This window comes from Gouania willdenowi, chromosome 21 (assembly GCF_900634775.1).
Source record: "Gouania willdenowi chromosome 21, fGouWil2.1, whole genome shotgun sequence".
NCBI lineage: Eukaryota > Metazoa > Chordata > Actinopteri > Blenniiformes > Gobiesocidae > Gouania > Gouania willdenowi.
The window spans coordinates 3,145,257-3,169,644 of NC_041064.1; the positions used below are offsets into that span (position 1 = coordinate 3,145,257).

Consider the following 24,388-nt stretch of genomic DNA (forward strand, 5'->3'; position numbering starts at 1 on the left):
ACTACTGCAAACAGAATGCACATACTTAAAATGGACTAATAATGAAGTAAGGTACAAAAAATTACAAAAATAAAAAATCAACTGAAAAAGAAGGTAAGGCTTTAGTAAGGCTTTTTTTTATTTCAAAAATTTCAAAAAAAAAAAAATTGAGTTAAGACCATAAATCGACCCCAAAAACTACTGCAAACAGAATGCACATACTTAAAATGGACTAAGAATGAAGTAAGGCACAAAAAATTACAAAAATACAAAATCAACCGAAAAATTTAAAAATTTCAAAAAAAAAAAATTTGAGTTAAGACCATCAATCGACCCTAAAAACTACTGCAAACAGAATGCACATACTTAAAATGGACGAAGAATGAAGTAAGGCACAAAAAAATTACAAAAATAAAAAATCAACCGAAAAAGAAGGTAAGGCTTTAGTAAGGCTTTTTTTTTCAAAAATTTAAAAAAAAAAAAAAATTGAGTTAAGACCATCAATCGACCCTAAAAACTACTGCAAACAGAATGCACATACTTAAAATGGACGAAGAATGAAATAAGGCACAAAAAAATCCAAAAATAAAAAATCACCCAAAAAAAAAGGTAAGGCTTTAGTAAGGCTTTTTTTTCAAAAAATTGAAAAAAAATAAAATTTGAGTTAAGACCATCAATCGACCCCAAAAACTACTGCAAACAGAATGCACATACTTAAAATGGACTAAGAATTAAGTAAGGCACAAAAAATTACAAAATAAAAATTCAACCGAAAAAGAAGGTAAGGCTTTAGTAAGGCTTTTTTTTTTCAAAAATTTCAAAAAAAAAAAAAAAAGAGTTAAGACCATCATTAGACCTTAAAAACTACTGCAAAAATAATGCAAATACTTAAAATGGACTAAGAATGAACTAAGGCACAAAAAATTACAAAAATGAAAAATTGACCAAAAAAGGAGGTAAAGCTTTAGTATGGCTTTTTTTTCAAAAATTTCAAAAAATAAAAAAATTGAGTTAAGACCATTATTAGACCCTAAAAACGACTGTAAATATAATGCACATACTTAAAATGGACTCAGAATGAAGTATGGCACAAAAAATTACAAAAATAAAAAATCAACCGAAAAATAAAAATTGAGTTAAGACCATCAATCGACCCTAAAAACTACTGCAAACAGAATGCACATACTTAAAATGGACGAAGAATGAAGTAAGGCACAAAAAAATCCAAAAATAAAAAATCACCCAAAAAAAAAGGTAAGGCTTTAGTAAGGCTTTTTTTTCAAAAATTTGAAAAAAAATAAAATTTGAGTTAAGACCATCAATCGACCCCAAAAAACTACTGCAAACAGAATGCACATACTTAAAATGGACTAAAAATGAAGTAAGGCACAAAAAATTACAAAAATAAAAAAATCAACCAAAAAAGAAGGTAAGGCTTTAGTAAGGCTTTTTTTTTTTCAAAAATTTCAAAAAAAAAAAAATTGAGTTAAGACCATCAATCGACCCTAAAAACTACTGCAAACAGAATGCACATACTTAAAATGGACGAAGAATGAAGTAAGGCACAAAAAAATACAAAAATAAAAAATCAACCGAAAAAAGAAGGTAAGGCTTTAGTAGGCTTTTTTTCTTTCAAAAATTTCAAAAAAAAAAAATTGAGTTAAGACCATCAATCGACCCTAAAAACTACTGCAAACAGAATGCACATACTTAAAATGGACGAAGAATGAAGTAAGGCACAAAAAATTACAAAATAAAAATTCAACCAAAAAAGAAGGTAAGGCTTTAGTAAGGCTTTCTTTTTTCAAAAATTTAAAAAAAAAAAAAAAATTGAGTTAAGACCATTATTAGACCCTAAAAACGACTGCAAATATAATGCACATACTTAAAATTGGTTAAGAATGAAGTATGGCACAAACAATTACAAAAATAAAAAATCAACCGAAAAAGAAGGTAAGGCTTTAGTAAGGCTTTTTTTTTTTTCAAAAATTTCAAAAAAAAAAAAAATTGAGTTAAGACCATCAATCGACCCTAAAAACTACTGCAAACAGAATGCACATACTTAAAATGGACGAAGAATGAAGTAAGGCACAAAAAAATACAAAAATAAAAAATCAACCGAAAAAGAAGGTCAGGCTTTAGTAAGGCTTTTTTTTTTCAAAAATTTAAAAAAAAAATTTTTTTAGTTAAGACCATCAATCGACCCTAAAAACTACTGCAAACAGAATGCACATACTTAAAATGGACGAAGAATGAAGTAAGGCACAAAAAAATCCAAAAATAAAAAATCACCCAAAAAAAAAGGTAAGGCTTTAGTAAGGCTTTTTTTTCAAAAATTTGAAAAAAAAATAAAATTTGAGTTAAGACCATCAATCGACCCCAAAAACTACTGCAAACAGAATGCACATACTTAAAATGGACTAAGAATTAAGTAAGGCACAAAAAATTACAAAATAAAAATTCAACCAAAAAAGAAGGTAAGGCTTTAGGAAGGCTTTTTTTTTTTTCAAAAATTTCAAAAAAAAAAAAATTGAGTTAAGACCATCAATCGACCCTAAAAACTACTGCAAACAGAATGCACATACTTAAAATGGACGAAGAATGAAGTAAGGCACAAAAAAATACAAAAATAAAAAATCAACCGAAAAAGAAGGTAAGGCTTTAGTAAGGCTTTTTTTCTTTCAAAAATTTCAAAAAAAAAAAAATTGAGTTAAGACCATCAATCGACCCTAAAAACTACTGCAAACAGAATGCACATACTTAAAATGGACGAAGAATGAAGTAAGGCACAAAAAATTACAAAATAAAAATTCAACCAAAAAAGAAGGTAAGGCTTTAGTAAGGCTTTTTTTTTTTTCAAAAATTAAAAAAAAAAAAAAAATTGAGTTAAGACCATTATTAGACCCTAAAAACGACTGCAAATATAATGCACATACTTAAAATGGGTTAAGAATGAAGTATGGCACAAACAATTACAAAAATAAAAAATCAACCGAAAAAGAAGGTAAGGCTTTAGTAAGGCTTTTTTTTTTTCAAAAATTTCAAAAAAAAAAAAAATTGAGTAAAGACCATCAATCGACCCTAAAAACTACTGCAAACAGAATGCACATACTTAAAATGGACGAAGAATGAAGTAAGGCACAAAAAATTACAAAAATAAAAAATCAACCGAAAAAGAAGGTCAGGCTTTAGTAAGGCTTTTTTTTTTCAAAAATTTAAAAAAAAATTTTTTTTAGTTAAGACCATCAATCGACCCTAAAAACTACTGCAAACAGAATGCACATACTTAAAATGGACGAAGAATGAAGTAAGGCACAAAAAAATCCAAAAATAAAAAATCACCCAAAAAAAAAGGTAAGGCTTTAGTAAGGCTTTTTTTTTCAAAAAATTGAAAAAAAATAAAATTTGAGTTAAGACCATCAATCGACCCCAAAAACTACTGCAAACAGAATGCACATACTTAAAATGGACGACGAATGAAGTAAGGCACAAAAAAATCCAAAAATAAAAAATCACCCAAAAAAAAGGTAAGGCTTTAGTAAGGCTTTTTTTTTCAAAAAATTGAAAAAAAATAAAATTTGAGTTAAGACCATCAATCGACCCCAAAAACTACTGCAAACAGAATGCACATACTTAAAATGGACTAAGAATTAAGTAAGGCACAAAAAATTACAAAATAAAAATTCAACCAAAAAAGAAGGTAAGGCTTTAGTAAGGCTTTTTTTTTTCAAAAATTAAAAAAAAAAAAAAATTGAGTTAAGACCATCAATCGACCCTAAAAACTACTGCAAACAGAATGCACATACTTAAAATGGACGAAGAATGAAGTAAGGCACAAAAAATTACAAAATAAAAATTCAACCAAAAAAGAAGGTAAGGCTTTAGTAAGGCTTTTTTTTTTTCAAAAATTTAAAAAAAAAAAAAAAAAGAGTTAAGACCATCATTAGACCTTAAAAACTACTGCAAAATTAATGCAAATACTTAAAATGGACTAAGAATGAAGTAAGGCACAAAAAATTACAAAATAAAAATTCAACCAAAAAAGAAGGTAAGGCTTTAGTAAGGCTTTTTTTTTTTCAAAAATTAAAAAAAAAAAAAAAAAATTGAGTTAAGACCATTATTAGACCCTAAAAACGATTGCAAATATAATGCACATACTTAAAATGGGTTAAGAATGAAGTATGGCACAAACAATTACAAAAATAAAAAATCAACCGAAAAAGAAAGTAGGGCTTTAGTAAGGCTTTTTTTTTTCAAAAATTTCAAAAAAAAAAAAAAATTGAGTTAAGACCATCAATCGACCCTAAAAACTACTGCAAACAAAATGCACATACTTAAAATGGACGAAGAATGAAGTAAGGCACAAAAAATTACAAAAATAAAAAATCAACCGAAAAAGAAGGTCAGGCTTTAGTAAGGCTTTTTTTTTTCAAAAATTTAAAAAAAAAAATTTTTTTAGTTAAGACCATCAATCGACCCTAAAAACTACTGCAAACAGAATGCACATACTTAAAATGGACGAAGAATGAAGTAAGGCACAAAAAAATCCAAAAATAAAAAATCACCCAAAAAAAAAGGTAAGGCTTTAGTAAGGCTTTTTTTTTTTCAAAAATTTCAAAAAAAAAAAAAATTGAGTTAAGACCATCAATCGACCCTAAAAACTACTGCAAACAGAATGCACATACTTAAAATGGACGAAGAATGAAGTAAGGCACAAAAAATTACAAAAATAAAAAATCAACCGAAAAAGAAGGTCAGGCTTTAGTAAGGCTTTTTTTTTTCAAAAATTCAAAAAAAAAAAAATTGAGTTAAGACCATCAATCGACCCTAAAAACTACTGCAAACAGAATGCACATACTTAAAATGGACGAAGAATGAAGTAAGGCACAAAAAAATCCAAAAATAAAAATTCAACCAAAAAAAAAAGGTAAGGCTTTAGTAAGGCTTTTTTTTCAAAAATTTGAAAAAAAAATAAAATTTGAGTTAAGACCATCAATCGACCCCAAAAACTACTGCAAACAGAATGCACATACTTAAAATGGACGAAGAATGAAGTAAGGCACAAAAAATTACAAAAATAAAAAATCAACCGAAAAAGAAGGTCAGGCTTTAGTAAGGCTTTTTTTTTTCAAAAATTTAAAAAAAAATTTTTTTTAGTTAAGACCATCAATCGACCCCAAAAACTACTGCAAACAGAATGCACATACTTAAAATGGACGAAGAATGAAGTAAGGCACAAAAAATTACAAAAATAAAAAATCAACCGAAAAAGAAGGTCAGGCTTTAGTAAGGCTTTTTTTTTTTTCAAAAATTTCAAAAAAAAAAAAAAAGAGTTAAGACCATCATTAGACCTTAAAGACTACTGCAAAATTAATGCAAATACTTAAAATGGACTAAGAATGAAGTAAGGCACAAAAAATTACAAAAATAAAAAATTAACCAAAAAAGGAGGTAAAGCTTTAGTATGGCTTTTTTTTCAAAAATTTCAAAAAAAAAAAAAAATTGAGTTAAGACCATTATTATACCCTAAAAACGACTGCAAATATAATGCACATACTTAAAATGGGTTAAGAATGAAGTATGGCACAAACAATTACAAAAATAAAAAATCAACCGAAAAAGAAGGTAAGGCTTTAGTAAGGCTTTTTTTTTTTTTCAAAAATTTAAAAAAAAAAAAAATTGAGTTAAGACCATCAATCGACCCTAAAAACTACTGCAAACAGAATGCACATACTTAAAATGGACGAAGAATGAAGTAAGGCACAAAAAATTACAAAAATAAAAAATCAACCGAAAAAGGTCAGGCTTTAGTAAGGCTTTTTTTTTTTCAAAAATTTAAAAAAAATTTTTTTTTAGTTAAGACCATCAATCGACCCTAAAAACTACTGCAAACAGAATCCACATACTTAAAATGGACGAAGAATGAAGTAAGGCTCAAAAAAATCCAAAAATAAAAAATCACCCAAAAAAAAGGTAAGGCTTTAGTAAGGCTTTTTTTTCAAAAATTTGAAAAAAAATAAAATTTTGAGTTAAGACCATCAATCGACCCCAAAAACTACTGCAAACAGAATACACATACTTAAAATGGACTAAGAATTAAGTAAGGCACAAAAAATTACAGAATAAAAATTCAACCAAAAAAGAAGGTAAGGCTTTAGTAAGGCTTTTTTTTTCAAAAAATTGAAAAATAATAAAATTTGAGTTAAAACCATCAATCGACCCCAAAAACTACTGCAAACAGAATGCACATACTTAAAATGGACTAAGAATTAAGTAAGGCACAAAAAATTACAAAATAAAAATTCAACCAAAAAAGAAGGTAAGGCTTTAGTAAGCCTTTTTTTTTCAAAAATTTCAAAAAAAAAAAAAAAAAGAGTATAGACCATCATTAGACCTTAAAAACTACTGCAAAAATAATGCAAATACTTAAAATGGACTAAGAATGAACTAAGGCACAAAAAATTACAAAAATAAAAAAGCAACCAATAAAGGAGGTAAAGCTTTCGTAAGGCTTTTTTTTCAAAAATTAAAAAAAAAAAAAATTTGAGTTAAGACCATTATTATACCCTAAAAACGACTGTAAATATAATGCACATACTTAAAATGGGTTAAGAATGAAGTATGACACAAAAAATTGCAAAAATAAAAAATCAACCAAAAATGGAGGTAAGGCTTTCGTAAGGCTTTTTTTTTTCAAAAATTTCAAAAAAAAAAAAAATTGAGTTAAGACCATTATTAGACCCTAAAAACGACTGCAAATATAATGCACATACTTAAAATGGACTAAGAATTAAGTAAGGCACAAAAAATTACAAAACAAAAAAAAATCAACCAAAAAAGGAGATAAGGCTTTAGTAAGGCTTTTTTTTTCAAAAATTTCAAAAAAAATAAAATTTGAGTTAAGACCATCAATCGACCCTAAAAACTACTGCAAACAGAATGCACATACTTAAAATGGACTAATAATGAAGTAAGGTACAAAAAATTACAAAAATAAAAAATCAACCGAAAAAGAAGGTAAGGCTTTAGTAAGGCTTTTTTTTTTTTCAAAAATTTCAAAAAAAAAAAAATTGAGGGAAGACCATCAATCGACCCTAAAAACTACTGCAAACAGAATGCACATACTTAAAATGGACTAAGAATGAAGTAAGGCACAAAAAATTACAAAAATAAAAAATCAACCGAAAAAGAAGGTAAGGCTTTAGTAAGGCTTTTTTTTCAAAAATTTAAAAAAAAAAAAAAATTGAGTTAAGACCATCAATCGACCCTAAAAACTACTGCAAACAGAATGCACATACTTAAAATGGACGAAGAATGAAGTAAGGCACAAAAAAATCCAAAAATAAAAAATCACCCGAAAAAAAGGTAAGGCTTTAGTAAGGCTTTTTTTTCAAAAATTTGAAAAAAAATAAAATTTGAGTTAAGACCATCAATCGACCCTAAAAACTACTGTAAACAGAATGCACATACTTAAAATGGACTAAGAATTAAGTAAGGCACAAAAAATTACAAAATAAAAATTCAACCAAAAAAGAAGGTAAGGCTTTAGTAAGGCTTTTTTTTTCAAAAATTTCAAAAAAAAAGAAAAAAGAGTTAAGACCATCATTAGACCTTAAAAACTACTGCAAAATTAATGCACATACTTAAAATGGACTAAGAATGAAGTAAGGCACAAAAATTACAAAAGTAAAAAATTCAACCAATAAAGGAGGTAAGGCTTTAGTAAGGCTTTTTTTTTTCAAAAATTTCAAAAAAAATACAAATTGAGTTAAGACCATTATTAGACCCTAAAAACTACTGCAAATATAATGCAAATACTTAAAATGGACTAAGAATGAAGTAAGGCACAAAAAATTACAAAAATAAAAAATCAACCAAAAAAGGAGGTAAGGCTTTAGTATGGCTTCAAAAAGGGCAAAAAACAATTAAGGCTATAGTAAGGCATCAAAAAGTGCGAAAAAATTTCAAACGCCGAAAAACGGAAGTCAGGCTATAGTAAGGGATAAAAAAGGAGAAAAAATTTAAACGAACCAAAACTGAACTAAGGCTATAGTAAGGCATTAAAAAGGGCAAAAAAATTTCAAACGCCCAAAAAACGGAGGTAAGGCTATAGTAAGGCATAAAAAATATGGAAAAAAATTTAAACGCCCCAAAACCGAACTAAGGCTATAGTAATACATCAAACAGGGCGAAAAAGAAGTAAGGCAATAGTAAGGCATCAAAAAGGGCAAAAAAATTTCAAACGCCCAAAAACGGAGGTAAGGCTATAGTAAGGCATAAAAAAGATGGAGAAAAATTAAAACGCCCCAAAAACGGAAGTAAGGCTATAGTAAGACATCAAAAAGGGCAAAAAAGAAGTAAGGCTATAGTAAGGCATAAAAAAGGGGGAAAAAATTTTCAAACGCCCAAAAACGGATGAAAGGCTATAGTAAGACATCACAAAGTGCAAAAAAGAACTAAGGCTATAGTAAGGCAATAAAAAGGAAAAAAAAATGTTAAATGCCCCAAAACCACAATAAGGCTATAGTAAGTCATCAAAAAGGGCAAAAAAGAAGTGAGGCGATAGTAAGGCATCAAAAAGGGCGAAAAGATTTCAAACGCTCAAAAATGGAAGAAAGGCTATAGTCAGGCATCAAAATGTGCGAAAAAATTTCAAACACCCAAAAACGGAGGTAAGGCTATGGTAAGGCATCAAAAAGGGTGAAAAATTTTTAAACACCCCAAAACGAAAGTAAAGCTATAGTAAGGCTTCAAAAAGGGCAAAAAAGTAGTAAGGCTATAGTAAGGCATCAAAAAGGGTGAAAAAATTTCAAACGTTCAAAAAAGGAAGAAAGGCTACAGTAAGGCATCAAAAAAGAGAAAAAAATTTTAAACGCCCCAAAACCGAACTAAGGCTATAATAAGTCATCAAAAGGGCAAAAAAGAAGTAAGCCTATAGTAAGACATCAAAAAGGAGAAAAAAATTCAAACGCCCCAAAAACGGAAGTAAGGCTATAGTAAGGCATCAAAAAAGAGAAAACATTTTTAAACGCCCCAAAACCGAACTAAAGCTATAGTAAGGCATCAAAAAGGCGAAAAAATTTCAAACGCTCAAAAATGGAAGAAAGGCTATAGTCAGGCATCAAAATGTGCGAAAAAATTTCAAACACCCAAAAACAGAGGTAAGGCTATAGTATGACATCAAATAGGGTGAAAAAGAAGGCTATAAGGCATCAAAGAGGACAAAAAAATTTTAAACACCCCAAAATGGATGTGAGGCTATAGTAAGGCATCAAAAAGGTTGAAAAAATTTAAACGCCCCAAAAACGGAAGTAAGGCTATAGTAAGGCTTCAAAAGGGCAAAAATTTTTTAAATGCCCAATGACTTAGGTAAGGCTATAGTAAGGCATCAAAAAGGGTGAAAAAATTTTAAACACCCCAAAACGGAAGTAAAGCTATAGTAAGACATCAAAGAGGACGAAAAAATTTCAAACGCCCAAAAACGGAAGTAAGTCTATTGTAAGACATCAAAAAGGGTGAAAAACTTTCAAACACCCCACAACGGAAGTAAGTCATCAAAAAGTGCGAAAAAAAATTTAAACGCCCCAAAACGGAAGTAAGTTTATAACAAGGCTTCAAAAAGGTCGAAAAAATTTAAACGCCCAAAAATGGGGTTAGACTATAGTAAGGCATCAAAAAGGGTGAAAAAATTTCAAACACCCAAAAACGGAGGTAAGGCTATATATAGTAAGACATCAAATAGGGCGAAAAAGTAGCCAGGCTATAGTTAGGCATCAAAAAGGGTGAAAAATTTCAAACACCCAAAAACAGAAGTAAGAAAAAATTTTAAGCACCCCAAAACCGAACTAAGGCTATAGTAAGACATCAAAAATGGCAAAAAAGTAATTAAACCAGGATTTTTCCTCTTTTTGGCCACTTCCTAAACCATTAAGCCTTCACTGCCTCACAAAGTCTTCTATAGAAAACTGATCCACAGTGGGGATTGAACCATCATCTCTCTGCTTCAAGGCTGATTCCTCAAAAAAACAGGCCACAACAGCAAGGCATAAAAAAGGGCAAAATTTAGATGTAAGGCTATAGTAGCCTAGAAGGCAAAAAGTTGGCTTAAATAAGTCTAACACAAAGACACGTTGGTCAGGCAAAAATTAGGAAAAATAGCAGCAATAAAGCAAACTGGGAGTCAAACCAGTGTCACATTGTTCTATGTTCTCTTTCTTATCCACTGAGCCTCAACTTTCATGTCTAAAAAACAAACAAAAATGTGACAAAATTGTGATTTTTTTTTTTTGGTGTGTGTCTTCCACCACAACTGGATGAGCTGCATTTGAAAAGAAGGATGAATGAATGAATGAATGAATGAATGAATGAATGGAGGCATTAGTTTCACTATAATGTGGAATCCAAATGTGGGTGCATTAAAGAACCAGCCTGGCTGTAGTAAATGAGGTGGAACTGAGAACTTCCTTTGACTTGTTCACCAGTTAAATCTCTGAGTGCTATACAGAGAACACAGCTCTGCTCTGTGTTGTGTACTGCGCTGCTAATGGTTCCTGACACTCACACACAAACGCTGAGCTCCAGCTTTTTGGTGTGGTGCCGATGGTAAAAACTTGGTCAGTGTTTCATATTTTGAACATTTAAATCACCTTCAAATTTTTCTTTCATTTGAGGCAGAAATTCATGTAAAACAGCATGTTCTATTGTATTGTAAAAAAAATGTATATGCATGAAAATAAATGCAAACCTATCTGTTAAATGTAAATCTAAATGTTAAATGTAAATCTAAATGTTAAATGTTAAATGTAAATGTAAATGTTAAATCTAAATGTTAAATGTTAAATGTAAATGTAAATGTAAATGTTAAATCTAAATCTAAATGTTAAATGTTAAATGTTAATTGTTAAATGTTAATTGTTAAATGTTAATTGTTAAATGTTAATTGTTAAATGTTGATTGTTAAATGTTAATTGTTAAATGTTGATTGTTAAATGTTAATTGTTAAATATTAAATGTAAATATAAATGTTAAATGTAAAGCTAAATGTTAAATCTAAATCTAAATGTTCAATCGCTCCACAAGTGTAAAGCTAAATGTTTCGAAATTATACAAAGTGCGCAGGTCAGTGCCTGTCGATCACGAGGCCCGGCCCACACCACCGACTGCGGCTAAGTGAGTGAGGAGAGGGAGGCAGAGACATGGTGGGATCGTTCCATACTGACAAACTGAAAAGAGTGGTAATGACTGTCTGAGGACAACTGCACTCAGACAGTTTAACAACTTACTTTTGCCAGTGATGAAGATACCGAGGATCCAAAAGATCTTGGAGGGTCAGGTGTGTGGAGTGTAGGTGGGACCGCGTGATCGACAGGCATTAACCTAACCACTTTGTATAATTTAGATGTAGATTTAACATTTAGATTTACATTAGACCTTCAGATCTAGATTTAACATTTAGATTTACATTTAACATTTAGATGCAGATTTAACATTTAGATTTACATTTAACATTCAGATCTAGATTTAACATTTAGATTTACATTTAATATTTAACAATTAACATTTAGATTTAGATTTAGATTTACATTTACATTTACATTTACATTTACATTTACATTTACATTTAACAATTATATTCACATTTTACATATGATCTAGATTTAACATTTAGATTTACATTTTACATTTAGATTGAAATGTAATATTTAGATTTACATTCAACATTTTGATATATATTTGACATTTAGATTTAGATTGAACATTTAAATTTCCGTTGATTATTTAGGTTTACATTTAACATTTAGATTGAAATTCAACATTTATATTTAGATTCAACCATTTGATTTATATTTAACATTTAGATTTATTTTCTATGTGTTAACTGTGTTATAGAACATGCTGTTTTACATGGATTTCTGTCTCAAATGAAAGCAAAATTAACTAAATGTGAGGAAAGTGAGCTAAATGTTCAAAATTAGAAGAAAAAAAATTATATATATATATATATATATATATATACACATAAATAATTAAATAAAGAAATAGTGACCGAGTTTTTACATTTGGCACCCTGTCTATACGACACAGTAATGTTTCACATGTGTAAATATGAAAGTAACAAAGTAACACATAACAATGAGGATGGCATTAGAGAAGAAGAAGAAGAAGAAGAAGAAGAAGAAGAAGAAGAAGAAGAAGAAGAAGAAGAAGAAGAAGAAGAAGAAGAAGAAGAAGAAGAAGAAGAAGAAGAAGAAGAAGAAGAAGAAGAAGAAGAAGAAGAAGAAGAATGTGTAATTACACACACTGATTATGACCTTTGACCTGCTGCTCCAGGCTCAGCTGCAGGAGGCCCCTCCTCCCTGGGGAGAACAAGGTCAGAGGATGATGATGCTGAGCAGTTGTCTCTAGGGAAGTGTTGGAAAAAAGTAAAGTAAAGTAAAGTCAAGTCAAGTCAAGTCAAGTCAAGTAAAGTAAAGTAAAGTAAAGTGGCCCCTGAACCTGCGACACACACAACGTACACAAAAAGACACACAGTGAGCCCTGCACAGGTTGTTTTATTAGGAAGTGATTGTATATATATATATATATATAACACCAATACCCGGCACTCACTAAATAATTTAAATAAAATAATTTTAGTTCATAATCCATGTTGAATTGTTTGTTTTTGGCAGAAAAGCCAATATTAATATACAGGCTACTGATAGAAAAATGTTTTCATGGTTTTTTATTTGTACATTTATTACAGAGAATCTTTCCCGCAAGTCGTACACAAAATTTATTTTTGCACAAACTTGCAGCATTAACATCAGAGCATCAAAATATAAGAAAAAAAGTAATTTTTTGCATCTTAAAATCAAACTGAGCATCGTACAAACTTATTAAATGCTACAGAATCCATTAGTGATGAAAACGATGGGCTTTCAACGAGTAGCTTTCAAAGAAAATGTAATGAATCCAAAACTGTGTGGGATTAGAAGCAGCTGCTGAACATCTTAATGCTCAATGTGAATCACACACACACACACACACACACACGTTGCATGTATAAAACATTAGACACATGGAGACACACTGACGAGCATGCTCAGTAATCAGGTGCTAACGTGCACTGTGCTAAAGGGGTGTACAGTATGTGAGATCATTCAGGGTGAGCCTGGAGTTGGACTCACAGGTTTGAACACACGCTGCAGATGGACAATAAAACTCTTCTCAACCTTCAACAAATCATCTCTGTCATAACTTTCCCCTCACACGTCCAGAACCTGCTGATCAAAGTATTGCTGAGTCATTGTTCGTCCACGTCTTTGGCCTCTTTTCTGTTTTTGTTTCCCAACACGTCTCACATTTTTCTCTTTCTTGCATTTTGATCAGTTACGTAAAGTAGAAGTTCTCAACCTTGAGGTCAGGACCCCATTTAAGGTCGCAAGAGACTGGGAGGTGGTCGCCAGATGCCTTCAAAAAACTAGGAATATTTTTTTTTAACATTTTTAGTCAATTTTTGCTTATTTTTATAATGTTTATGCTACTACACCAAACTCACCATATTTTAACCTATTTTAATCTCATTTTCTTGCCATATTTTTGCTCCTATTAATGCATTTTTGTTACATTACTCCCATTTCTCCCACTTCTCCATCACATTTGAATAACTTTTCTGCACATTTTCCCTAACCCTAACCCATGTTCAGCACTTATAAATCCTTCCCACCACTTTTCCATCTGATGTCACATATGTTGACCCATTATTGTCACTTTTAACCTCTTTTCGCCATATTTCATGATTATTTTTGCCAATTTAACCACATTCACCATTTGTCATACCCATTATTTGCCAGTTTAACCTAATTGTTCCAATATTGACACTTTTTCTTTTAACCATTTTCTGTGGTTTTTAAAATCCCATTTCACCATGTTTTAGATCATTTTTGGTCACATTTAAACCATTTTATTTCTGATTAAAACAAGGATTTCCATCTTTAAGTTGACTATAATAATAATAAACTTCCTGGATAACAGTGGATATTATTCAGATGAATAAATAAATGTGGTTATCACAGATTCATAGAACAATGGACCATCATTTTACTGACTTTATGGATGGACCCCAAAAATCTCTCCCCTTTATTCCCCCTTATAGATGGTCCTGTCTCCACATGACTGTTCTTCAATGTTCATGTCTGTGTTCAACCACCTTCAGCTACAGTGGGGGTCCCCGCTCTCTGGGACCCTTATTTTACTCATTCATACATCCACACTGCCCCCGTGGCTGATGACAAGGTGTTTGTGAAATGGCTTTAGGGGCCCTTTCATAACGGCTGGAACAGCTTGAAGCGCTTAGGCTTCGTCTAACATGATGCAGACTACAGAGACACCCTGAGTCCGTCCATGCTGGCTTTGATTTCTGAGGGTGAGCAGAAGAAGCACCTGACTGTTCCTCACCTGACTGTTGAACCTGCAGAGTTATGGCCTCGCAGAGAGCACGCCAAAGCTTTGAAGTGCTGCTCTTCAAGGCTCCACGTCCCACAGGACACGCACGTGAAGAAAGGGAATCATGATCTACAGTTGCTGTGTCAATTCCAGGCACATGCCCAATGTGTTAGGTAAGGTACACCATGCAGCTCCACAACACTTTCACACATGCAGGATGGAAAATAGAAACCCTTAAGAGTCTAAATCTGCCAGATGCTGAGTTTAATTCCTCTGAAGTCTCACATTTGATCAGTGGTTCTCAAACTTTTCAGCCCCCCAAAATAAAGGTTCCAGAGAGCGGGGACCCCCACTGTAGCTGAAGGTGGTTGAACACAGACATGAACAGTCATGTGGAGACAGGACCATCTATAAGGGGGAATAAAGGGGAGAGATTTTTGGGGTCCATCCATAAAGTCAGTAAAATGATGGTCCATTGTTCTATGAATCTGTGATAACCACATTTATTTATTCATCTGAATAATATCCACTGTTATCCAGGAACGTTTATTATTATTATAGTCATCTTAAAGATGGAAATCCTTGTTTTAATCAGAAATAAAATGGGTTCAAAGTGACCAAAAATGAAGGAAAAGGTGTTAAAAAGGGTCCAAAGTGTCAATATTTGCCTAAAAGTGGCAGAAATGGAGGTTGGGGTTAATGTAAAAAGTAGGAACAATCATTTAAACTGGTAAATAATGGAGGTGACAAATCGTGAAAGTGGTTAAATTGGCAAAAAAATATAATTGTAAAGTTGCACATGCTAAAATAAACAGCAACTTTTTGCAACATTTAGCAACAGACAACGTTTAAAAAACTTGTGAATTTATAATGTTACTTTTGACCAGATTTACAGCAATATTTGTGAAATTTGTGATTTTTTTTCCTCTTAAGATTATAATGTCAATGTTAAATCTAAATATAAATGTTAAATGGGAAATCTAAATGTCATGGGTGAAACTAAATATTTAGCTAATATGCAAATTTACCGGAAGTACCAAAATGAAAGCCAGGAGTCAGATTAATGAAATGGTAAATTGTCAAAAAAATATGCATGAAATATGGTTAAAAGTGACAATAATGGGTCAACATATTAAGTGGAAAAAGTGGTGGAAATGTCTTGAAAGTGAAAAAAAAAATGTGCAGAAAAGGCATTGAAATTTGATGGAGAAGTGTCAGAAATGGGAGAAATGTAGCAAAAATGCATTAAAAGGAGCAAAAATATGGCAGCAAAAAAAGATAAAAATAGGTTAAAATATGGTGAGTTTGGTGTAGTTGCAGAAAAAGGATAAAAATAAGCAAATATTTTGACATTTTTAACAATGACCTGAGCTTCATTTAAGTGTTGTGTTAAGTTTCCATTGATGGATTGTTTCAGTGCAGGAGCAGATGTACAGTACGTGTGCTTTATATCATATTAAGTAACAGGCTCCTCAAATGAAAGAAAACTTTGCTGATTTGACAGTTACAAAAACAACATCATCAGAGAATTCTGACGCAATTATATTCATTATGCACGGACGCGCTACTACTTCCAGAATGTGATCTCAACGCTGGCCAAGATGGAGGCTGGAGGACTAGGGATGATGGGTGGGGGGCTGGGGGGGGCGTTGTCAGAGTAAATTTGCAGAACAAATGACAGACATCTCGTGCACTGAGGTGTCGACGGCACGGCCTCCTGCACAAATAATGCTGCGTAATCAGGGCTGCACTTGTGACCCTGGTGCCAAGGTTAGCATGTTGGTTAGCATGAGTATCCTACAGTAGGGCTGGACAGACGCAGCAGGGTGGGGGGGCGTGGGGGTGCAGGACGAGGGTAAACACAGCTCCTGTTTGCTCTCCTGATTGGATGGAGACAAAGCTGGGTGAAGATCAGCGGATGTAAACACAGGGGGAGGCGTTTACAGCCTAGTGTCACTGCCTCAGAGTCACCTGTGTCACTACTGAGAAAAGTGCAAACTCAGCACATTCTCAACACTGTAGAACAGAAGTGTTTATGAAACGCTGTTCATAGAAGTTTAACTGTAACGGGGTACAAAGATGTGAATTACTGATGCAGAGGTCACATGATCAACACTCATGTCATACATCATCAATAACAACCAATGTGAGCATTAATACAGGAAACAACAATGGGTTTTGTGTGTTTTCCTGCTATTTTTGTTGTATTTTTGAGTGTTTTACTTGTTGTTTTGTGTATTTTGTTCTATGTTTGGTACATACTGTATCAATCCAAGCACTAACAGAGAAAATAACATGGGTTTTGTCTTTGTTTGTTGTAGTTTTGTGGTCATCTTGTGTGTTTTGTGGTCGTCTTGTGTGTTTTTGGAGTCAATTTGTGTATTGTGTGCATTTGGTGTTCCAATCCAAGCATTAACACAGGAAATAATACACGTATTGTCTCTGTCGTTTTGTGTTTTCTGGGCAATTTTGTTTTCTTTTTGTTGTTTTTTTTTTTTGCTATTTTGTGTATTTTTTGTTTCTGTAGTTTCTCTCGTTTTGTGTGTTTTTGATTTGATTTTTTTCATTATTTTGTGTTATTTTGGGGTATTTTTGTAGTCGTCGTGTGTGTTTTTGAGGTAATTTTGTAATTTTTGCTGTTTTGTGTGTATTTGGAGACATTTTGTTGTCTTTTGGTTTTCATTTTATGTAGTTTTGAATGTTTTATGAAGTATTTCTCTTTTTGTTTTGTGTGCTTTTGTTGCTATTTGGGTGTTTTATTGTTGTTTTGTGTATTTTGCTGCTGCTTGGTGTCTTCTGTAAAGCATTCTGTTGAACTCTTTACTTTTATTATTGTGAGAATAGACTAATGTGTTGCTTCTTTTATTCTATATTTACATACAGTCCACGTACGTGCGTGTAAGGGTTGTATATTGAATGTGAGAGGTGTTTAATAGGTGTTTAATCTTCTTCTTCACTGGCCCTTGCTTCTTATCTAAACAGGAAATTAGTGAATATTCCAGTTCTCACCTGAGAAGGTTTCCAACATGTGGCCCCTGGCTGTTTTGAGGCCCTTGAGTGTAAACCTGTGGGACACGTAAAGCCCTCGTTTCTCCTTCTACACACAAACACACACTGATGTGAATTATTAGCTCTGAGGCTAAACGCGCAGCCTCACTAATGAGAAAAGCAGGTGAGCTGTTTAACTAGACTTTCACAGCTATTAAAGGGGGTTGCCATGGTGACGAGAGCTGGGGTGTGAGGCTTCTCATGGAGGGATGTTTGTTCTTTCTGAGTTACTTTCCACAGGAGTTTGTATGTTTTTCAGCTGCTTCTGTTTCCAAAGTCATTCAACGCTCAGACTCACATTGTTTAAAAAGTGCTTTTATTAAAGTATGAAGTGAAGATATGATGCAACGCAACATGTGGGAACAACTTTGATGTTCTTTAGCTCTTCCTGTTGACCTGTTTATTCCAATAGTTAATCAGAGATATTAATAAAATGTTTAAAGAGATTAACTGTAAGATGTTTTATTTCAGTTCATGTGTCATTATTGATCATGAACTGATGAACATATGATGGTTAAAGTCTGAGATTTTATATTTAACATTAATGTAATCATATAACTATGGAATTCAACATCAGATTATGAAAGTTCTTTTACTATAGATGGATGGATGAATAATAGATGGATGGATGGATGGATGAATGAGAGATGGGTGGATAGATAGATGGATGGATGACAGACAGGTGGATGGATGGTTGAATGGATGGTTGGTTGGATGGATGGATGGATGGATGGATGGATGGATGGATGGATGGATGGATGGATGGATGGATGAATAATAGATGAGTGGATGGGTGGATGAATGGATGAATAATAGATGGATGGATGGCAGATGGGTGAATGGATGGTTGAATGGATGGTTGGTTGGATGGATGGATGGATGGATGGATGGATGGATGGATGGATGATAGATGGGTGAATGGATGGTTGAATGGATGGATGGTTTGATGGATATATGGTTGGATGGATGGATGGATGGATGGTTGGTTGGTTGGATGGATGGATGGGTGGTTGGTTGGATGGATATATGGTGGGATGGATGGATAGATAGTTGGTTGGATGGATGGATGGATGGTTGGTTGGTTGGTTGGATATATGGTTGGATGGATGGATGGATGGTTGGATGGATGGATGGATGGATGCATGGTTGGATGGACTTCATGAGGAGTTTGTCATTAGAACATTTTGTTATGTTATTTTGTTTTCCTTCTTTATTCAAAAAAGCTTTTCCGGTTCTTTTTCTCCGTCCAAACCTAAACCTTCACATTGTTTCAACAGGAAGTGTCAAACAGGAAGTGACTAATTATATTTACCAGTGCCTTGATGTACATGATAAACACACCTGTTGGATGACATCACACTGTTTGTTCCTCTGTCGGATGCTAAACCAGTAAATAGTTGATATTATTCACAAACTGGGAGACTTTTCCTCAGTTTTCCACTGAACGGACTTCAAAGACGTCCACTGTGAAAATCCTCTCAAATATTCCAAACCATGCACAGATGTTGTAATTAAAAGGCTTTTTTTTTAATGGTTATTGAATATTAAAACAACAATGTTTCCATTAATGATTAAGTGACTAAGAACATGTTTTTGAAGCTCAGATTTTACTGGTTTAGTGGTTGTAATTTTACACTTAACTGGAATAAGAAAGGAAACTAATGTTTTCCTTTAAAATCAACACATACATTCACATTTTAATGCAGATTCATAATTTGAACAATCTGCACAGTGAAATAATCACTTTTTCATGACTTTTTATGTCACTTATATACTTGTATCTAAGCTTGTGTTGAAAAACGGTTAAAACCCTTTAATCAAATGTATAATATACAGTATATAAGTAAATATGATTTTGTATAGTTTGATGTTGCAGTCCCAGAGTGAGTCCTGTTAAAACCACAGAGCAACAACACGTGGAGCTGCACATAATGACACCACTAGAGGGACCCAGGGGTCACATTAAAAACATGTATTGGAACTATTGATGTCACATGTGGAACTAATGGTTTAACATGTGACATGTGTGTAAGTTGCTCTTAAAGTTTGTCACTGATCAATGGTTATTGTGAAAGTACACTGTAAAACAAGTGAGTTTTAAATGAGTGATCGTCTGATCCGAGGATCACATGATCAATATTCATGTCAGCATTTAGAATATTGATTAATATGAGCATCAAAACAGCAAAGAACAAATTGAGATTTTTATCTTTTCTAAACCATCTTTTTTTTGGTTATTTTTGTTTTTATTGTGTGTTTTTGGAGCCATTCGTGTATTTTGGGTTTCCAAGTTATTTACTGTATTTTCCTTTAATTTTTGTTGGCGTTTTGTGTATTTTTTTGTCATGTGTCCATTATTGGAGCCATTTTGTGTGATTATGCTCTCATGTTTTTTTTTTTTGTTTGTTTTTGGAGTAATTTTGTAAATTTTTCTGTCATGTCGTTGTTGTTCTATGTGTTTTTGTTGTTTTGTGTGTTTTTGGAGTCATTTCTGGATTAAGAATGAAGGAAAAACACTAAAACACACTCCACATCCCATAATGCAATGCACCAAACGTTTATGTTTACAGTGGAGATGAAAACAAACACTTCTTTTGAGCGAATAATCTTTTATTGATCTATTCTATGAGGCCATACACAGTGTCTTTATCTGATAGAAAATTATCGTTTCCAGCAGACTCCACATCCCACAATGCAATGCACCAGTGTCAATAAACCCAGTGTTTACAACTAACAATTAAAACAAACTTTCAAACAGCAATTTCAACATTTTATATCTTTTTTTGAGCAAATTTAGTCTGAATTATTGATATTTAAGGTTTATCTAACAAATAATTATAATCTCCAGCAGCTTTAAGTTATAAAAACATGTTTTAAATAAACAATGATCAACATTGAACAGAGCAGCGTTTATACCAACTATAAAACAATAAATAACATGACTTTGAATCACATATAAGAAGGAAATAATTTATGATAATAATAATAATAAATAACAAAGAAACACACACACACTAGTGTTTGTCAGCAGCACCTGACACATTCAAACATGTCGTCTCATTTACATGACGAAGGCTCTTCGTAAACACGTCGACTCGTTCCCTAATGAGGAGGAGTCTCTACGAGTCCTTTCAGCCGCAGAAACAATGGCTGAGAATATTAAGATCCACTGAGCGAGGAGTGAGGTGTGTGACCTGGTGAGAAGTCTGCAGATGTTGATCAGTGCAGGGCCTCCATCACATGGAAAGGAAGAGGAGGAAGAACCACCTCCTCCTCCTCGTCCTAATCCACGCACGTGCCCAGCGCTTCCTGCCCTAATCCCACTTTATCCACGAGAGGCGGGCTGTCAGATCTGTATGAAGGGACAAAAGCATGATGAACAACATAAGTTTGATAGGTTTTAATGAGGAGGGGCACACTCAGCCATGAAAAGACTCAACAAAACAGAAGGAATTGGGTTTTTATTTAAGAAAAGGATCATTTAAAGTGCAAATATAAAAGGAAAATACACCTGGAGAAGGCTTAGGAGTCAGCAGTATACAAAGCAGAACTTTAAGCACCTAAAATCTATATTTTTGCATAGATTTGAATCATTCTAAGCAAAAAAAAAAAAAAAGATTTATAAATATTTCTGTTATGGAACTAGAAAGAAAAACTTCCTTTGAAAGGTTAACACGTTTACAGTATTACATTTAATTCAGGATTTCTGGAATTAAACTGAATATGCAATAAATGTATTGTTTGCACAAAGCAAGCAATGTTTTTAGATTTAGAAAAATGCAAAATATTAATTGAATAATGTTCTGTACATAATGAGGTGCGGCACACAAAGCCATGAAAAGACTGACCAACACAAACACACACAAGGAATAGGGTTTTACATTTTTTTAAAGGATCATTTAAAGTGCTAATATAAAATAGAGATGGTTTAAGAGTCAGCAGTTTACTAAGTACAATCTTAAGCATCAAAAATAGATATTTTTGCATAGATTTGAATCAGTTTAAGCAACAAATAACAATTAAAGATGAGTTCTGTTGTGCAGCTGTTGGAAAAACAAAACTGCCTTTGTAAAGGTTAACGTTTTAGAATATTGGGTTCAATCAAGGATTCCTGGCATTAAACTGAACGTACAATAAATATATCGTAGGCACGAATGTTTAACAATAATGTTACAGGTTTGAAAATCTTAGATTTAGAAAAACGCAAAATACTTAATTCAGCTAAAATTGGCACAAATATGTTTCAAGATAAAAAATAACAAAAAGTTCACATTTGCAGCATCATATGTGGGCCAATTGTTTGTGGCTCACATCTACTTTGTACGGGCCAGAAGAATGACAAAAGTGCTGAATCATTGCAAGATGTGTCCCACATCCATACGCTATCTGGGATCATTCAGAACATGCAAACTCCACGCAGAAAGGTGAATGTAGGTTTCCACCATGGGAGATTAACGAAGGGGTTTCATGCAGTGAGTCAGACGTGCTAAACGAGTTCATTAGTTAAACAGTTAATTAGTTAAACAGTTAGTTAGTTAAACAGTTAGTTAATTAGTTAAACAGTTAGTTAGTTAAACAGTTAGTTAGTTAGTTAAACAGTTAGTTAGTTAAACAGTTAGTTAATTAGTTAGTTTGTTTCAGAATAATCATGACAATTATTATAGTGACAAATGAACATCAACTCATTCCAGAGTTGGGGTCAATTTACATTTTTCAATTACAATTACGACAACCAGCGTTATTTATAATTACAATTAACATTCAAATATTATTTTCTGCATTGTTGTCATATGATGAATTGGCCCTTGTCAGCTTCCGTAGATTTGACTTCATTAGGAAACCATCGACTTATATCACAATATTGTATTTCAAGTTTTTTTTGAAAATTTCGACTTTAACCTCCTGTTTTTTTTTTTTTTTTTTTACTTTAAACTTGTCTTTTCAACATTAATCTCAACATTTTAACATTATTCCTGATTTGCCCAACATAATTTTTTACATGAATATTGGCCCTAATCAACTTCCGTAGCACTGCAGTAGGCGCATGTAGACTAATTGAGGCTAATGTGGGCTAATGTTCCGTAGATGCTCGTGTCTAACATGGGCTAATTCTCCGTAGATGCTCGTGTCTAAGTGGGCTAATTCTCCGTAGATGCTCGTGTCTAACGTGGGCTAATTCTCCGTAGATGCTCGTGTCTAACGTGGGCTAATTCTCCGTAGATGCTCGTGTCTAACGTGGGCTAATTCTCCGTAGATGCTCGTGTCTAACGTGGGCTAATTCTCCGTAGATGCTCGTGTCTAACGTGGGCTAATTCTCCGTAGATGCTCGTGTCTAACGTGGGCTAATTCTCCGTAGATGCTCGTGTCTAACGTGGGCTAATGTTCCGTAGATGCTCGTGTCTAACGTGGGCTAATTCTCCGTAGATGCTCGTGCTCACCGCTGGTGTTCCAGATGGCGTTGGTCTGGTTCTTGTAGCCGTTCTTCATGCACTCGTCTACGTAGGTCTTGGGGTCACATCCCGACAGGAGGATCTCTCTGAGGAGGGCGATGTAGGCGATGGCCAACCGGAGAGTATCGATCTTTGAGAGCCGCTTCTCGTAGGGGAACGTGGGCACGTGACAGCGGAGCTCCTCAAAGGCGGAGTTGATGCTCAGCATCCTCTTCCTCTCCCGGATGTTGGCCGCGTGCCGCTGCACCTTGTAGGGCGGCTGCGTGACCACCATCCTGCGCGCGCCCCTCCGCTTGGACACCTCCAGGGGTTCGTCCAATGAGTGGCCCTCACCATCGAAGCACGGGCCCGGGGACTGCACGTCCAGGTCGGTGAAGGTGAGCTGGGCCTCCGGGAACACGGACTGACAGCCGAAGGAGGACCAGGGGGAGAGCTGCCCCCCCACCGGCAGGTCCAGCAGGAAGCTGTCCAGCTGGCTCTGGAACTGGAAGTTAGGGTCCAGGGGCCCCCACAGGGCCAGGTCTGAGCTGCCGTCAGGCTCGAAGTCAAAGAGGATCTCCTCCATCATGGTCCCAGGGCTGAGTGAGGAGTGTGGCCGCCTCACGGATCCATCTCCCCGGGTTAAATACTCCAGGGCCTCCGCGTTTCTAAAGCCTGAAAAGAAGCTCTTCAGAGGCCCTCAGGGGCCCTCAGGGGTCCTCGTGGATCGCTCATTGCTTTAAAAACGATCAACAAAGACTTGAGTGGATCTCCACAGCAGAGAAACACGTGTCCAATTAGAAACGAAAAGCCCAAGAATATAAAAGCTAATATTGACCAAAGCACTCAGTGCGCAGCCGCCATGAGCGCGTGTGTGAATGGAAGCGTTCAGTCCTTTTAAAGCTCATCTGAAAACAAACAGTTCTGTCAAAAACACACCCAGACTCTTTGTTAGCACAACAATCACGACTTTAGAGGAAAGCCTCTACATCTAATCTACATCTCATACATCTACATCTACTGCTCCGTCATCTGCGCATCTTTGCGCTGCACCATATTTAGGTAGATTTGGTCTTTTAAAAAAAACTCAACTTTAACAAAAATCATTTTCAGTTAAAGAAATGTGTTATTTTTTAACACTTTTTTTTAAAGTGATTTTTTTCTTTTGATTTGAAAGTTGTTTTTTTAATTCAATAATCAACACTAATCTACCTCCATGCACATAAAGCTAACACTCATTTCAGTCAATGGCTACATAAATATTATTATAATGACACAATAATTACAGGAGTCCATCAAATAAACGCGCTTATATAGAATTTATATATAAATATAAATTCAATGTTAATGTCATTTTAAAGTTGATCTGCTTCCTGAAACCATGAATAATGAACCAATACAATTGTATACAGACCTAAAAATAAATATATTTACTCATAAATGAATGAAAACGTTCTTATTTTATATCAGTAATTTATTAAAGTATTTTTTTACTATTAAACTTA

The 24,388-nt window shown here is 33.5% G+C and overlaps 1 protein-coding gene across 1 annotated transcript; it reads right to left on the reverse strand.

Annotated features, from left to right (window-relative positions):
- Positions 1-20,188: 20,188 nt before the first annotated feature.
- LOC114455511 (pancreas transcription factor 1 subunit alpha) lies at positions 20,189-23,751 on the reverse strand. Its single transcript, XM_028436807.1, has 2 exons — positions 22,893-23,751; positions 20,189-20,806 (listed from the first exon to the last, which is right to left on the reverse strand). Exons 1-2 carry the CDS (start codon positions 23,470-23,472, stop codon positions 20,769-20,771), a joined length of 618 nt encoding a protein of 205 aa, XP_028292608.1. The 5' UTR covers positions 23,473-23,751; the 3' UTR covers positions 20,189-20,768.
- Between the last annotated feature and the right edge of the window lie 637 nt (positions 23,752-24,388).